This window comes from Macaca fascicularis, chromosome 9 (genome assembly GCF_037993035.2).
Source record: "Macaca fascicularis isolate 582-1 chromosome 9, T2T-MFA8v1.1".
In the NCBI taxonomy this organism is placed as follows: domain Eukaryota; kingdom Metazoa; phylum Chordata; class Mammalia; order Primates; family Cercopithecidae; genus Macaca; species Macaca fascicularis.
The window spans coordinates 26,180,390-26,193,276 of NC_088383.1; the positions used below are offsets into that span (position 1 = coordinate 26,180,390).

Here is a 12,887-nt window from a genome sequence, read left to right on the forward strand (position 1 = left end):
ACTTGCCTTGACCCAGATTATACTTTGGACTGTGGACTTTTGAGTTAATGCTGAGATGAATTAAGACTTTGGGGAACAGTTGGGAAGGCATGATTTGTTTTGAAATGTGAGGACATGAGATTTGGGAGGGCCTGGGGTGGAATGATATGGTGTGGCTGTGTCCCCACCCAAATCTCATCTTGAATTGTAGCTATCATAATCCCCATATATCATGGGAGGGAACTGGTAGGAAGTAATTGAATCCTGGGAGTGAGTTTTTCCCATGCTGTTATCTTGAAAGTGAATAAGTCTCATGAGATCTGATGGTTTTATAAAGGACAGTTCCCCTGCACGTGCTCTCCTGCCTACTGCCATGTGAGATTTGCCTTTGCTTCTCTTTTGCCATCTGCCATGATTGTGAGGCCTCCCCAACCATGTGGAACTGTGAGTCAATTAAGACTCTTTCCTTTATAAATTACCCAGTCTCGGGTATGTTCTTATAACAGCATGAGAATGGACTAATACAGCCATCGAAGCTGCTTATGGTATACCTGGTTCAGCTGCAGCCTTGCAGGGAGCCAGTGCCCTTGCCAGTGCCTAGAGCTGTCCTCTCTTCTGCAGCTGGTGTGCCTTGCTGCACAGTGTGTGGACCCCACACTCACTCACACCCCCCTTACTGCTCCACACCTGGCTTGCCCTTGGCAGGTGTGGGATCCAGGTCAGTAGCAGGAGCCAAGGACAGCCTTCCAGGCTGAGTGGGCATAATGCGCCTAGCAGGCCAGAGCAAAACTCAGGCCTAGGCGCCACTGGCCACTGAGGTTTCTGGCTGGCAAAATGACACTCCAAGGATCCCATAACAATAACTCTTAATTTTTATATTTTTTATTAATTTTTATCACAGGCTACTCATAGAGCAGTGAGGGGAAAGAAGTGCTACTTAACAAGCAGCCCCTCAGTCCAAATGGGGTAAACATTAGTTGAGCATCACTATATTTACAGTTTTTTTTTATTATAATTTAAGTTCTAGGGTACATGTGCATAACGTGCAGGTTTGTTACATATGTATACTTGTGCCATGTTGCTGTGCTGCACCCATCAACTCGTCAGCACCCATCAACTCGTCATTTACATCAGGTATAACTCCCAATGCAATCCCTCTTCCCTCCCCCTTCCCCCCTCCCCATGATAGGCCCCGGTGTGTGATGTTCCCCTTCCCGAGTCCAAGTGATCTCATTGTTCAGTTCCCACCTATGAGTGAGAACATGCGGTGTTTGGTTTTCTGTTCTTGTGATAGTTTGCTAAACTAGGTTAACTAATTTTCTAATGTTAAAAATGTATAATTTTGTTTAGGAGGTAACAGGGATGAAGTAGCAAGGGAATCATGGTGGTGGATACAGCAAGAAAATATGCCTTCCAAGTTTATTGAAAACTGTAAATTTTCGATTTACAATTCTTCATTAAAAAATAAGCCGAGACCACTTGTATACTTCAAGGCAAAAGTATGAAAACAGTAGCACATTTGATTCCGTGCAGGTGCTGCTGTCTTGGAGGTGGAGTCAGTGTAGCAGGATAGTCTACTTTTATTGATTTTAATTGACTTAAGTTTTTTTCTTTCCTTTGAGATCATAAAATTATGTATTAATAGAACAACAAGTTTGAGGTGGCTAATAATTCATGTTTCTGTGTTTTATGTAATGAAATTAGGAGGCATTTCTTTCAAGTTCAAGGAATATTTTATTTGGCAATATGTACCAGATCTAATCAGTTCAATTTTTAAACATTCATTTTTTTAAGTTGGCTGTAGAGTTTGTTTATAGCAGAGAGATACTTTAATTCCAATAAACTTTCAAATCTTCCATAAGAATTTAAAATTCTCAGCTGAGTCACTGTTGCAGTGTTGAGTCATATCATCATGAAATCAGTGATGTTCTAGGTTCTAATGAATAGCATTAACCTCTGAATTTCAGCAAGTTAAAATATTTCAAGAATTCTAATGTAGTCTTAGTATCTAAGACTTAGTTTACCTGGTTTACCTTAGTTTACAAATCCTTGCTGGATGAATATTTAGTAATTGTAACTTACAACAAACTCCACATGCTACATTCATAGTATCGTGATGTCATAATAGAAATAATGATACCCCCACTGAATTGCTCTTCTCAGGATCCTTTGATTCTTTCTTTCTGCCTAACTTTTTAGCTCTGAAGTGTTCTGAATCTCACCACTTGGACCTATTTCCTTGATAGTATGTTTAGAGGTTCTGGCAGGGAAATACAGCTGCTTGTGTACCCTTGAGTGAAGAATGGTTCTCCTCCATTTGGGAAGGTCATCCTCTTTGACCTAGCAAGTAGCTTCAGGAAGGACACACATGGAGTAGTGAGGAAGAAAAAAGACACCTGCCAAGTCAGCCAGATTAGCTGAATCAATCCTGGCAATCAATGAGGTGGCAGATGTTGCAGCAGGGTTACTCTTATATTTTTGGATCTATTTCCTTCACTGACTGAAGGCATTGCTTAGTGATTTAATCTTATCTAATCTCATGGATTTATCTGTGATCTTTATGCAAATGATTCTCAAATTATACAGCCCAGACATCTCTTCTAAACTTTATAATAGTTTATCAAACTACCTATTTGAGATCTAGATCTAAATTTTTGAATAATCACTTCACTGTGATTTCTAAAACGTGGTTTCCAAAACTGATTTCCAAAACGTGATGTCCAAAACTGAACCTCTGATCTTTTCCCTAAATCTATAGCCTTTCTCAGATCAGTTGAATGACAACTCCATACTTAAGTTTGCTCAGGCCAAAAACCCCGGAGTCATCCTTTATTTTTCTCTTCCTCTTATACCCTGTATTTAACCCATTAGGCCATCATGGTGGCTCTACCCTTTTCAGACTATGTCTGTGTCTGGTGGAATAGTTATTCTCATTACTTAAAGACAATAAGGCTCAGAGACATTAAGAGAACAGCCCAAATCCACATGGTTGGGAAGTGATGAAGTCAGATTTCAAATTTATCTTTTCCGACCGACCACAACTAACATGCTCTTTCCATAATACTAATGCTTCTCCTAAATAAATGTTATAATTACTTTTTTATTTACATAGTTTAGAAATATGATTTGACCTATTGTATACCTGGAGATTTATAAAACAGTACATGGTTATTTTGATTAGTTTCTGTAGGAATTCTCTATGCATGCTGCGGTTATTTCGTAAATACTTGCTAACTCAGTTGAATTGACTGGTACTCTTGCTATTTTATGTTGCTCTGGGTTAGGAAATGTGTTTTCAATTGCAACATATAATTGGATATGTGTGTGTTAGATAGAAAAGAAGAGGTTATTAATGAAATTAAAATATTCGAGAAGGTCCTTTGGAAACCTCTTTTTCGGAGATTTCTTGCTATGTCTCTGACTTTAGAATATGTATTAGCTTTTTTTTTTAATCTTACATGAAAATACTTGTCTAATTGCTAGAGTTTTGTGACATGTAATATTGATCTTAATGCTAATCATTTAAGCTTAGATTATGGAATAATTTAAATTCTTTAAAATTTTATGTCAAGGGCCTCTGAAAAGAGGGACATTTTATAATTCTTAAATTCACTCGATTCTAAGTTCCTCTAATAGATTATAGTGTCAAAAAGGCAATGTGCTGGAATCATGGTAGAGCAATATCATAAAAGAAATTTCAGTGTTGGTTAGATTATTTAAATACTCCAGTTTTACTGATGTAGTTTTTGTAGTTTAGTAGAAGTTATCCCTTGCTATGTAATTAAATGTAGCAAAAATGAATTATGTTAAGCTAGATTTTGCTTGGTTAAAATTATATATATATAATATATATTAAAAATATCTATATATAAAATATATATATATATTTTGACACAGAGTGTCACTCTGTCGCCCAGTCTGGAGTGCAGTGATGCGATCTCGGCTCACTGCAAGCCCCACCTCCCGGGTCACACCATTCACCTGCCTCAGCCTCCCAAGTGGCTGGGACTACAGGCGCCCGCCACCATGCCTGGCTAATTTTTTGTATTTTTAGTAGAGACGGGGTTTGACCATGTTGGCCAGGATGGTCTCTATCTCCTGACCTCGTGAACCGCCCACCTCGGCCTCCCAAAGTGCTGGGATTACAGGCATGAGTCACTGCACCCAGCCTAAAATTGCACCTTTTGCTTGCTAGGTTATATCTTTGACCCTTGAAAGAAGTCAAGTTTAAATTTTTGGGAGATTTCCATTGTTTGTGATTGTGACATATTTTGAAAGCTATTTTTCTTCTTTATATGTATATGTAAAACATTTATCTGTTAAACAGATTTTAGGTAAACAGCCCTGGGATAATTGATTTTCATTTTTGTCTTCTAAATTTGCATTTTTAAATTTACTTGTTTTATTATTTTATCAATTTGTGTTATTTTGATTGATTCCAGGATAAAATTTGATGACTATTTAATTCATAAAAGCAATTTTCACATCTTAAATTTTATATATCTGTTTACCTACCTACCTGCCTATCTACCCACCTACCTACCTTTGCTTTGATAGAAACATTCAGTATGGAATCACTTTTGAAATATTCTTATAGGCTTTGGAACAATTTCTTAAAGCAATAAAATGATATGTGAGGCACTAAAAAGAAAAACTGTGTCTAGTAATTAACTCATTCCGTTGCCACAGGAAGTAAAGATGTGTGCAACTGCAGCTGTAATGGCATAAATTTAGAAAGCAAACTTAATTTACTGCTTCTAAAAAAATATCTGTTGGCACAACAAAACTAAAAAGTTCAAAAAAGAGCTATTTTATTTCTGGAAAATGTGTTAGTTTTCTGTTACCATTTGCAAGGATGGGTGTCTGTGAGCCTTTATACCATGAGATAAGCCATGATCAACTATGTTGCTGTCTTTTCTTCTTCATAGTGTATGCCAATTAAAGGCCTAGGATTCGTTCTTGGAGCCTATGAGTGCATTTGCAAAGCAGGATTCTATCATCCTGGAGTCTTACCAGTGAACAACTTTCGGAGTAAGTGTCCTTTGTTTCTATGCATATATATGTATATACATCATATATACTATTATTACGAAGATTTTCTTTTATCCTTGTTAGAGTTATATGGTTGAATAATCATTGGTTTGGCATTCTTTCATCACTTAAGGAGTTTTAGTTTTAGTTTGCCATCTACAATGCTCTGGAGAACCACTAAAATATACCAAAAATATCCTTAGGTATATATTAGTTTTTAATACATTTTAAAAGTCTGAAGATATTGTAGCTATCTGGTAAGACCAATGGAGGTTTAGTTATTGAAAGATGCTATTACAGAAAGTTCCTAAAACTAATTTTGTCAGTTTGTTTATTTTACTTACCAATGTGTTTATATGTTTTTAATGCTGCATAAAAGTTACCGTAAAGTGAGAGGCTTAAAGCAGCACAAATTGGTTATCATACAGTTTCCATTGGTTAGGTTCCTAGTCCTGGGTTAGCTAGATCCTAAGCTCAAGGTCTCATCACTCTAAAATCAAGTTGTTGGCTGGGTATAGTGGCTCACGCTTGTAGTCCCAGCAATTTGGGAGGCTGAGGTGGGAGGATTTCTTGAGCTCAGGAGTTCAAAACCAGCCTGGACAACATAGTGAGACCTTGTCTCAATAATAATAATGATAATAATAATACAATGCAGAGATCATCTTCAAAAAAATATAAGTCTACTTGCTGTTATTTGCATTATCTGACCTCTATAAACAATCATGACCAGAGCCATGTCTTCATAAATTTAATAAAATATTACATGCAGAAATTTATAGTTTCAAAAAATAAAAATAAAAGAAACTCAAGGTGTCACTTGGGTGTGATCTTCTCAGAGGCTCAGGGTCCCCTTCAAAGCTCTTTAGGATTGTTGGAAGAATTCAGTTCCTTGCAATTGTAGGCCTGAGGCCCTTATTTTCTGGCTGGATGTCAGCCCAGGGTCAGTCTTAGTTCCTAAAAGTTGCCTCAAGGCCTAGCTATGTCACCCTCTCACAATATGGCTGATTCCTTTTTCAAGGCTACCAGGAGAATCTCCCTAGCCTGCTAAGACAGAGTCTTAAATGACAGAGTGTAATAATGGGAGTGACTCTCCCATCACTTCAGCATATAACGTAGCCCAACCAAAAGAGAGAATGTCCCATCATTTTTATGGATCTACCCACATTCAAATGGAAATGATTATATAGGGCTTCTATTCCAGAATTGAAATTTGGTCATCTGGTTATTTTATTCCTACTCCGGAAAATGTCAGTGTTACAATTCAAGTATTGAGTATTATTGTATCTCTGGAGAATGAACTTTTGCCACATCACCTTATAGCGATTGGATATAGTACCTAAGAAGAAAGACTGTAGTGGTTAACGGGGTGGTTTCATGAAAGTTAGGGTTTGGGAGTTGCTAAAACTAGAGTACAGATCTTTTTTAAATAGTTACCCATAAATCTTTGCCAGCCCTATTATCTGTGTAGGAATTTGGATTTCTCTGAGGCATACTTCAAAGGGTTCATTGAGATTGAGACCTGAATGTCTTCCTCTGGGAATTTTGGTAGACATTTATAGATTTATATATAGTGCTTTTTCTCTCTCTTAGAAGGCACTATTCTTGGTCCTGAGACTGTTCACATTTAACTTGTAGGTTCTGGAGGTGAGAAACATTTTGCTGTCTCCTCCGCCACATATTTCAGAGTTTAGTCCTTGTTCTGAGTGAGTTGTTGTAGGCAGAATTCTAAGGTGGCCTCTCAGGTTCTGCTTCCACATCTTCTTAAGTGTGGGTGTGAGCTATGAATTTGCTGGGATGCTCACTCCCTTGCTTAGGTTCTGTTATTTAGCAACATAAGAGAGTAAGGATGTAGTCACTTTTGTGATTACATTGTTTTATCTAAGACTCCATCATAGCAGACTGGAAGGAGAGAGAGAATCTTCTACTGGCTTTGAGGAAGTAAACTACCTTGTTGGGGAGACAGCCATGTGGTTGGGGCTTGAGAGCAGCCTGTAAGAACTGAGAGCAAACCCCACTAATAGCCTACGAGAAAACAGGGACTTCTAGTACTACAGTTGCAGGGAAGTAAATTCTTCCAACAGCCTGAATACTCTCAGAAGAGGACCGTGAGCTCCAGATGAGAATGCAGCCTAGCCAAAACCTTGATTTCAGCCTGGTGAGGCCCTAAGCAGAGAACCCAGTTACACTGTGCCAAGACTTCTATTCAACAGAAACAGGGAAATAATAAACAGACATCTTAAGTCCCTAAACTTTTGATCATTTATAATGCGGCAATTGCAAATATACAATAGCAATCCTGGTAATATATTTTAAGGATGATTATGCTTTTTGGTGTGTGTGTGCCAGACCATGGCGACACCGGAGCTACTTCGGCATTTTTCACGTTTATGGTCCAGACATAACATATGATTCAACACTGAAGGATTAAGGGAAAAGGTTTTAGCTTATGTTCTGTGAAGGTATTTTGTATCTGGTTTACCCACATTTGTTCTCAGCTCCCACTATGTGACTGAAATAAAACATCTAAATATTGTAGAATCAGAGAGTGACTATGCCATTTGCTTATAACACTACCAGGAGAAACTGGTTAACCTTTAACAACTTATCTTTATTTAATTTGCACACTCCTACTTTCTTCCTTATTTTAAAAGCCAGTGTTTTCTTACTGGACCTACACTCTAAGAAAAGGCTGCCTCTCTGTGTGAGTCTAACTCCCATGTTATACACATTGCAGCCATGGAAGAGAGGCCACTCTTTCCAGGAAGATGATCTATGATTGAATTTAGATTTGATTCAGCTTTGACCTCAGCACATACTTAGCCAGGACCAACATTCCTCAGTGACAGAGCCGAACAGTCACTGCCTGTTGTAATTTGAAGCCAGTAAGGCAGGGGTCCCCAACCCTTGGGCTGCAGACTGGTGCCAGTTAATGGCCTGTTAGGAACCTGGCCGCACAGCAGGAGATGGGCAGTGGGTGAGTGAATTAGTCCATTCTCATGCTGCTATGAAGAAATATTCAAGACTGGGTAATTTATAAAGAAAAGAGATTTAATTGACTCACAGTTTCACATGGCTAGAGAAGCCTCAGGAAACTTACAATTGTGGAAGGCACCTCTTCACAGGGTGGCAGGAGAGAGAATGAGTGTTGAGCGAATGGGGAAGACCCTTATAAAACCATCAGATCTCATGAGAACTCACTATCACGAGAACAGCATAGTGAAAACTGCTCTCATGATTTAGTTATCTCCACCTGTTCCTGTCCTTGACACATGGGGGATTATTACAATTCAAGGTAAGATTTGGGTGGGGACACAGAGCCAAACCATATCAGTGAGATAGTATTAATGCCCAAACTCTGCCTCCTATCAAATCAGTGGTGGCATTAGATTCTCATAGAAGTGCAAACTCTAATGTGAACTGCACATGTGAGGGATCTAGGTTGCACGCTCCTCATGAGAATCTAATGCCTGATGATCTGAGGTGGAGCAGTTTCATCCCCAAACTGTCATCCTGCATGCCCTCCACCTCAGTCCATGGAAAAATTGCCTTTCATGAAACCAGTCTCTGGTGCCAAAAAAGGTTGGGGACCACTGCCGTAAAGTACTCTTTAACCAGAAATAGCTTAATCACTTCTTGTCCTAAAGAGAGAGTACAACAACCTGACTAGGAATATGAGCTGTGTAACTCACCAGTGTCATCATCCAAGAACTACTCAATATTTTTTATATTTTGGGCTTATATGAGAATATATTGCATGTCTCTGTGTTTTAATTTATTAGGTCTCTTCATTATAGTATCCAGGCAAGTTATAGGGAAAGTTATTTTTATACTTTCTTGATGAGGTATCTGTGAGATAAGGAATGACCACATGTAGCCCTTGAGCCAAAGGTAAGAAAGGCATTAAGGACCCAACATATAAGATAACATGGAAAACTGCTAGCACAGTACATGGCATATAATAAGTGGTCAATACACAGTTAAATAATTAAATACACATATACCCACATATAAAAACAAAATATTAATCATGCATGTAAAGAGATATCTCCTAAGCACCACTGGTCATTAGCACCTTATCTCAAATATTTTATTATATTAGGATAACTAGTGACTTTAGCTGGGACCTTTGGAGAATTAATTCTACAATAGGAGGAAGTTAGTTGAGAAACAAAGGATATACAGCAAAGACAAAATTCACTTGATTTATAATTGTAAATACAGAAAAAAGACCCCAAATTCCTAAATCTCTTGTAGTCTTGTGTCCCCTTTGGAGAGAGGAGCTAAGATGTGGTGCTGATCTCTTAGAGAAAATATATATATGACTTAAAAATTCTGTTAAAATGTGAAGTGATTTAAAAATCTTTATTTAGACCTAGGCCCACAGTAAACAAATGGCTCATGAAGACCAAGAGAATGTATTCAAATAACATGATATGAAATTGTGCTGACAGTCCAGAGACCTTGTTCCTGGCATCTCTCTTGAAATTAGTAATCATATGCGAGTTAATGGGATCTGACATCTGGATAGTAGCAGGATTTCAGAATAACCAAGTACTGATGTTTCGCTGTCTTTTCAAATCCAGGTTGTTCCCTTCCAGGTTGATGAAATACAAGCTTGTGACTAGCTCATCTTCCTCAAATTCATCTCTCCTAGTATGGATTCTGTCTTCAGTGAAACTGCTTTTATCTTTTGTATGGATATAGTGCCAGTCTTTCAGTCTTATTTCTTTCACCTTTTGGATTGACTTCAGCCTGTATACATTTCCAAATCTCAATTTACAAGTGACCCATATCCAAAAATGATAATCCCTACTTACGCAGCTCTAGTGGTATTGATATGAGAAGATACGATGGGAGGAAAAAGATAACAAAGTAATTAGAGACATAAAGAGTATGCAGTTCTGGAAGAAAAAGAAGGGAAGCTCTTTGAAAGTGGTACAGTTTAGGGATTCTGGCTGAGCTCTACAGCAAATGTTAAGCAAGGCTGACTTGTCTCTGGGATGAGTCTTGGTTTTCTTGCCTTGCTTGAGTCTCACATTCTCTTCCTATTCTCTTTCATGGCTGGGGAGTTGGGACATGTGCCTTTCCAAAAATCTCAAAGTTGAAAAGAACAAAGACATTCTGAGAAAATATTTCAGATCAGAGGCTAAGAAACATGGCAAGTAAATTCAATGCATGATCCTAGATTTCACCCTAGATGGAGAAAAGTAGCCACAAAGGACATTATTCTGGCAATTGATGAAATTTGAATGTGGGCTATGTATTAGATGATAATATTATATCAGAATTAAATTTCCAACTTTTATAATTGTAATGTGGTTTTGTGTGAGGATGCCCTTTTCATAGGATATGCTAGCTGAAGTGTCTATGGGTAAAGGGATATAGAATCTCCATCCTATACTTACATGGTTCAGGAAGAATAGTGTACGTTAAATTTATATAAACATCTATCAAGACAATAGACATTTGCTTTCTGAAGACTAAGCTCAGTATCAGTCTCTAGTATCTATTCCAAACTTAGACGGAATAGATTAAAAGAGCTTGAACACCACAATCTCATAAATAGCATCGTCACTTTCACCACTGGTCTGACTTCAACCTTGTAGTCTCGTTCTGAAGCTAGGCTTTTACTGTATTATAGGAACCTAGTCCTAATCAGTTTTACTCTAGTTATAGAAGAAAGCTTCTCCATCCAGTTGCCGATCTTATGGTTTTGCCTCAGTAATTTGCTCAATTTTCATATATTTTTCATTAGTCTTATTTGTAGGGACTAAGGAAAAATGCAAATCGAACATATTTCCAGATCTCAGATTCTTTCAGTTCACTTGTCCTAAAAATGGGCTGTGGACTGAGAAATAATACTTCAGTCCTCTGAAAATCTTCCTTTTCCTCCACTAGCTGAAGTACTACTTTATTAGACTTTTCCCCTCATTTAATATAATTGTATATTTTTGCATTATTTTACTTTACTAGACTGCTAATTAGAGACTTATTTATATTAACAATCATCTTTCCCCAAATATTAAAGAAAGACCTCTGGAAGGGAAATATGACTATTAATTAGCTCACTGTGGTAGGAAGAATGTCTGAAACTTCATTTACCAACATAATAGTGACAATTTTCTTTACATGGTAGAATTATTTGTAATTTTTGTCTTCTTTTTGCTTCTGTGTTTTCTTTTCTCCTAAGTAAAAATACATTTCTTACACAAAATCATAATGTTTTAAAAATAAAATATAACATTCAGAACATATTCCTACCTGACTTAGCAAATTTAGAAACTTTGAAAAGATACAAGGTATTTATTTACATTGCCTCTAAGTATCTCTCCACAAATTACTATTTACAAAGAAAAAAGTAACCTACAGTGAACAGACTTGTGGCATACCACCTTCCCAAGTAATCAAAGTAGCATACTCAATTATTGGGAGAAACTGACTCCTTGTGCCTCCTGGTATGTTACACTGAGGATACAGCATTATTTTTACGGTGTTCCTACCAAAAGTTAATAATCTGAATCTAATCATGAGGAAATATCAGGCACATCAAAACTGAGGGACATTCTATAAAATAACTGGTCTGTGCTTTCCCAAAATCTCAAAGTTGAAAAGAATAAAGAAATGCTGAGAAACTGTTTCAAATCAGAGGCTAAGATACATGGCAAGTAAATTCAATGCATGATCCTAGATTTCACCCTAGATGGAGAAAAGTAGCCGCAAAGGACATGATTCTGGCAACTGATGAAATTTGAATATGGGCTACGTATTAGGTGATAATATAGTATCAGTATTAAATCTCCAACTTTGATAATTGTAATGTGGTTTTGTGTGAGGATGCCCTTTTCATAGGACATGCTAGCTGAGGTGTCTATTGGTAAAGGGATATAGAATCTCCATCCTATACTTACATGGTTCAGGAAGAATAGCATACGTTTAAATTTATAAACATCTATCAAGACAATATGAACGGTAAAGTAAATACAGCAGAATGTAAATAATTGATGAATCTGGGTAAAGAATATATTGGATTTATTTCTACTATTCTTGTAGATTCTCTATAAAATTTAAGTGATATCACAGTTAAAAGTTACAAAATCTAACTTTCAGAATATCTGTTTTAATTCAAAGGACTTAAATATTTCAATAATTGTAGCTTTGGTGAGTTAATTAGACATTTGTGATTTGGAGCAAAAATTCACTTATCAAAGGGAATTTATTGCTATCAAAAGCGACATGACTTTAAATTATTTTTATTATAAAAATGTTATATACTCATTAAATAAACTTTGGAATGTATACAAAGGTAGAATTTTAAAGGCCATTCAAAGTCTATTTTTCATTTAATTCTTTTCAGTTTATAGTTTGTACACAAATGTCTGTATATATCATCTTTCTAAAAATTTGGAATTATATTTATTTAAAATATCATACATAGTTTCCTTGAATATAATTTTAATAGTTACATAGAATTCCATTGAATAAACACACTGTGGTTTGCTTAATCATTCTAAGGTTTATACTTTTACTAGTTTCTATAAATGTAAGACTATATTTATATAAAAATATCTAGAAGTTTTATGGGTTTTTTTCTTGTCAATGAAAATAAGGCAAGGAAATAAGTTAACATACTGTTCACAAATTGTCACAATTTATTTTGGCAGGCTTATGATATAGGTGAACATTTTAGATTCCTCAGATGGCCTGTAAATGCTACTGTAACCTTCTCCCAATGTCCTTCTCTGTATTTTTTCTCAAGGCAACACTCATATAGGAAACAGAAGAACTGCTACTGCCAAAGCTATATAGCTTTATACATTTGCCATTTGTCTTCAGGACGTATTTGTTTTGTCTGAAAGTTCTAAGTCTCATCTTCAAGG

At 36.6% G+C, this 12,887-nt stretch overlaps 1 protein-coding gene across 1 annotated transcript in view; it reads left to right on the top strand.

Moving 5' to 3' along the window:
• Positions 1-12,887, top strand: part of GPR158 (G protein-coupled receptor 158) — a 444,280-nt gene that overhangs the window by 219,016 nt on the left and 212,377 nt on the right. Inside the window, exon 3 of the mRNA XM_005564806.5 lies at positions 4,908-5,010. Coding sequence (XP_005564863.3) covers positions 4,908-5,010 — 103 coding nt within the window. The remainder of the gene's footprint in view (positions 1-4,907; positions 5,011-12,887) is intronic.